The following is a 4,496-nucleotide window of genomic DNA, read 5'->3' as shown; positions in this document are numbered from 1 at the left end:
AGAATATTTTTCATTAAAGATGTGTCCAAGGCGCTCTGTGCTGTAAAAATGCTAATTAGACGGCTCTTTTGCTGTTTTTAATACACATTTCAGGGTTGATGACATTTTGGTCCGCCATATTGAATGCAAGATCTGCCAGGCGCTCCGCGGCTCGCTCCCTAACCATCAATCCCCGCGCTCCCTGTTTTCCCGCCTTACCGCCTCAACGTCCGGCCAATCGGCGCCGATCGGCGCCTGGGGACGAGGCAGATTCAGCAAGGAAAGCAAAAGGAAAGCAAGGTTTGAGACCGAGCAAGATTTTGCCAAAGATCGCGTCACTGTCAAAATGAACTGGACTTTACTTCTTTGCATTTTTTTGCTTCTGACATGCTCTTATGCAAAAGGTAAGAATAGTAATGTATTAACCTCAAACGGAAGATGAGTTTTAAGCATATAAAGATTATTCATCGCCGAGCGATGATTGCAAAGAAAGTGATGACACTGCATAAGATTTTCCGATGTCTTCATTTTCAACTCAACAGACAGTGTAGCATAGTGATCATTAACAATGAGCAACACAACTTTATCTCGGTGAGAAATACACGCATTTCGCAAAAAATGAATAACAGCTGTAGCTTGTAGGCTATAGATACACGGTTTATATTTTTAGCTGACCATAACCGTCCATAAGCAGTTCAACGTAAAGGATGTATGACACTGATGTATTGCCCACGACGTAAACCTCGATGGCCCGTATGTGCTAAATAACCAGCTTATTTATAAAAACAGTGATTTCGGTTGTGGAGCAAGAAATGAAAGTAAAACTTGAAGCACACAGTACTTGCCTTTAAAGTTTAAACACTTCGGTCTCAGCCCTTTCGCTTTCTTCAGTCTTAACAGAATCATCTGTTACCGTTTTGCTATAATCATCATTCAGTTACAAAGTAAGTTTCCTTGGTCGAGTAGCTTCGAATGGTTGAGTTAGTGTAAGACGCGTACGATATAACGTCTCTTCCTTCAAAATCATTGCAAAGTACGATTTTCAAAATAAAAACAAAAGTGTCTCGATTTAATAGCTAAGCATACAGATCGCAGATTATCAAATTTTGGATTGAAAATTTCATTAACACCACGGCTTAAAATCTGACACAGGCCATGCTACCAAAGAAAATGATAAACCCTTTAGTTAGCAAGATTTTCGAAGATTTGGTATTTACTTTGCAGCTTTACAAAGCACTGCTGTTTCCGAGAAAACGGCCTAAAAATAGACCTAGTGCCCAGTCTCCCAGCCATTAGTATCGAGGCAAAGGAAATCACTGTAGCTTGTTTAGCAGTACGTGTATAGTTTATGTTTTTTAGCAGACCGTACGCAATTCAACTTGAATCATGGTCAAATAATATCACCGACGACCATTTCGTAAATCTCGGTGGATCGGAATAGCCAGCTATATATAAGCATTCTGGTTACGGAGCGTGCACAATACAAGGATTTGTAAGACCACTTTGCCACGACGGGTAGAATTGGCAAAACAGTGTGACCTTTTATTAAATATAATACATCTGTTCTGTTTTCGTTTACCAGATCAAAGCAAACCTGCTGAGGAAAGCACGTGGTGCTGGAAGGAATATACCGCAGTTGGTGTACTTACAGGCGCTGCAGCCGTAGCCGCTGCTCCGTTCGTCCTAAGTGCGGCAGGATTCACCGCTGGGGGTGTAGCTGCTGGATCAATTGCTGCAGGCATCCAGTCTGCAGTGTATGGGGGAGCTGTGGCCTCGACAAGTACATTCGCAGCACTTCAGAGTGCTGGAGCGGCTGGTATAGGCGCAAAAACAGCAGCGGGTTTATTCACAGCTGCTGCAGGAGCTGCTACTTACCTTAAGAACAAGTGGTATCCGTGCGAGGAGGGACCAAAGTGCTCATCAGACAAAGAATGATTCATCATGGAATCAACTGTTTTCTCATGAGGATATACTTGCAAAAATACGTTATATTTTATCCTTATCTTTCTTCATTTAAATCTCTATATCTTTGTATTTAAAGGTACAGTCTGGGGCAAGATTGTTGGGTGCTTTTTTATACCTCATTACTGTGTTCACAAAATTGACAACAAAACTGACTTGAGAAGAAACTGTTTCACGTATACGCGTATTTGCAATGTAGATTTGTAAGTAGACGGTCCGGAGTTCATTTCGCTCGTAACCAGCTCGCGATCGTCGATCGCTAACGAGTCGACTTCTATGAAATTTTTGTTTAATTTGCGCATATGTTTTTTATTGCAATATTGCCCGTGTTTCTGTAAAGGGATTAAATCTACCGCGTTCGAACTTTGGTATATATTTGTTGTCATTTAGTAAAAGGCTCTGAAATAATGTAACATATTCATCAAATAAACTTATATATGAAAAGCTCCTCATTGACTTTTTTGATTGGTTTTCGTGGCGGAGATTGAGGCGGATATTTGGGTGCAATACTACTCATTTCTTTCTCTTTGTACCGATTTATACTTGTCGTGAATGAATGAAAGTACGCTACAAAAGTTCTTAAGCCCTGACCTAATTCTTAAGCCCTGACCTTATTTAACGATAGAAAATCGAAAATGGAAGACCAATTAAAGCCAAAGACAAAACGAGACAAACCATAGCTATCATCTCTATAAAATCGTTTTGTTTACACTGTAACACTTCACCGGGTAGTTCAGTTTTAAAAAAATTATTCTTTTTCGTTTGTGGACCGTTTATGCACTACAATTTTAGCTTATATAATCTAGTAAAGAAGCACAAGGATTGCAATGCCATATGTGGCAAAAAGAATTCCCTATTTAAAAAGGACCATTATGAATAGCGGATTGAGAATTTCAAAACCGCAACCTAGTCCGTGGCACATAACTATAGTAGCCTAAAAATTTTGGTAGTATTTCTTTTGTGCGGGAGGGGAGGGGGTGTAGCTTGTTTTTATCAGGGATTTTCGGGGGTTGTTAATAAAAAATGGGAAGTTTCGAGTTTTACGCTGAACTAAAATTTTACCGTAATTTGGTTTTTTTTTTTTAGTCTTGTCCCCAGAGCCGCTTGTTCCTCAGCCGGCTGAACCTGTGCACGAGAAACAGGTGGCTCTGAGGACACATGATTTGACTGGCTGGAATTTTACAAAAGGAAGAGCTAATGTGTCTGCTAATGTAATTGCTCTCTGCTTACTGTGAAGTGTATGTTTGTGACATTTGAGCGTTTAAATTTGACTCTTAGCCAGCACTGAATGATCACATTGCAAAACCGAAAACTAGTGTTTTGACTGATTTTGACATGTCCAAGCTATTTATAAATGCCGGAAACCATACTTACGGTGACCAGCAGGCGACTCCTTGGTCACGCAAGTTTTGATGTTTACCACAGACCCGGGGGGGGGGGGTACTCAAAAAAGTTTTATACGGGGAGGCTCCGCCCCAAGTTCTAACCCCTTACCCTTTTATATACCATTTTTGACAGAAATTGTACCCCTTTCGTATACCTTTAACTGAAAAAAGGCACCCCTTTCATATACCTAAGAGGCATGGCGTGGACTTAAAGTAGGACGTTTTCTTGTCATTTTTATGTAGCGCTAAATAAATGAAAATAATACAGCCATAAATTGCGTCTGTTCGAAATATTTTAATTAAAGGCCCTTTTAAATAGCCAAATGACAGATTTCCATACCCTTTCATATACTTAAACTCGTGAAATCCCTACCCTTTTATATACCTGAAGCCTGAAAAGGCACCCCTTTCGGGCGGAGCCTCCCCGTATAGGCCATTATAGGGAGTACCCCCCCCCCCCCACCCGGGACCACAGATCGCTCGCCTGTAGCGGTCTGTAGCTATAAAAATCATTTACCGGTTTTCAAATTATTTTCGAATACTCTGCGCTCTGCTTTGAGTGATATTGTGTTATTCGAACGTTTTGCTCGGAGCGAATACAAGCCGTACACGGAATTTTGCTAAATTTTGACATGTCCAAGCTGAACGCTAAATAAAGAACCATTACGTCATGACAGATATCAAAACCTTGCAAGGCGGTGGTGCAAGACCAGTTGCATTGTTAATGTCGCCGATCACTGTGTTTGTTGAGCTCGCGTTGAGTTGCCCTAAGGTTTATATGATCTGCAGAAGTGTATATTAACAATTCCCGGGCTGCCCGTGGACAAGAAACGTGAAGGTAAGCGTTTGCGTGGATTTCCTTTACTGTCACGGTCAAAATTTTGATATCTGTACGAGTTCTCTTTACCAGCGATTATCGATTTAATAGAAGGGAAGCACTTTTAGTAGCTCGCATATGCAGAATTAAGCTTATATTGTCGTACAGCGAAAAAGCATTTATAGAAACACTGAAATACTGTGTCTTGTGTTGCTCAGAACTCTGTTCATAGAAAGCAGTTCGTTTCTCTGGGTATCTTGTGTTGTTCGTTTCTCTGGGTACAGTATATTATCGAGAAAAAAGAGTTTCTCAAATGTGCAAACTCGAAAAGGTTTCCGAGAAAACTATTTATT

General features: G+C 40.6%; 1 protein-coding gene and 1 pseudogene across 2 annotated transcripts in view; both read left to right on the top strand.

Moving 5' to 3' along the window:
• Window positions 1-250: 250 nt before the first annotated feature.
• Window positions 251-2,389, top strand: LOC144634864 (uncharacterized). The gene is made up of 2 exons (XM_078493908.1): window positions 251-383; window positions 1,562-2,389. Exons 1-2 carry the CDS (start codon window positions 326-328, stop codon window positions 1,912-1,914), a joined length of 411 nt encoding a protein of 136 aa, XP_078350034.1. The 5' UTR covers window positions 251-325; the 3' UTR covers window positions 1,915-2,389.
• A 1,622-nt stretch (window positions 2,390-4,011) lies between these two features.
• The window catches only part of LOC144636188 (uncharacterized), an 8,244-nt pseudogene continuing 7,759 nt past the window's right edge, over window positions 4,012-4,496 (top strand). Inside the window, exon 1 of the transcript XR_013567478.1 lies at window positions 4,012-4,164. The product of XR_013567478.1 is annotated as an uncharacterized LOC144636188 (transcript). The remainder of the gene's footprint in view (window positions 4,165-4,496) is intronic.

Source organism: Oculina patagonica, chromosome 13, assembly GCF_052425735.1.
Source record: "Oculina patagonica isolate OP01 chromosome 13, crgOcupat, whole genome shotgun sequence".
NCBI classification, from domain to species: domain Eukaryota; kingdom Metazoa; phylum Cnidaria; class Anthozoa; order Scleractinia; family Oculinidae; genus Oculina; species Oculina patagonica.
Note: the sequence above shows the minus strand (reverse complement) of the source record. Positions and strands in the feature narration are given on the sequence as shown.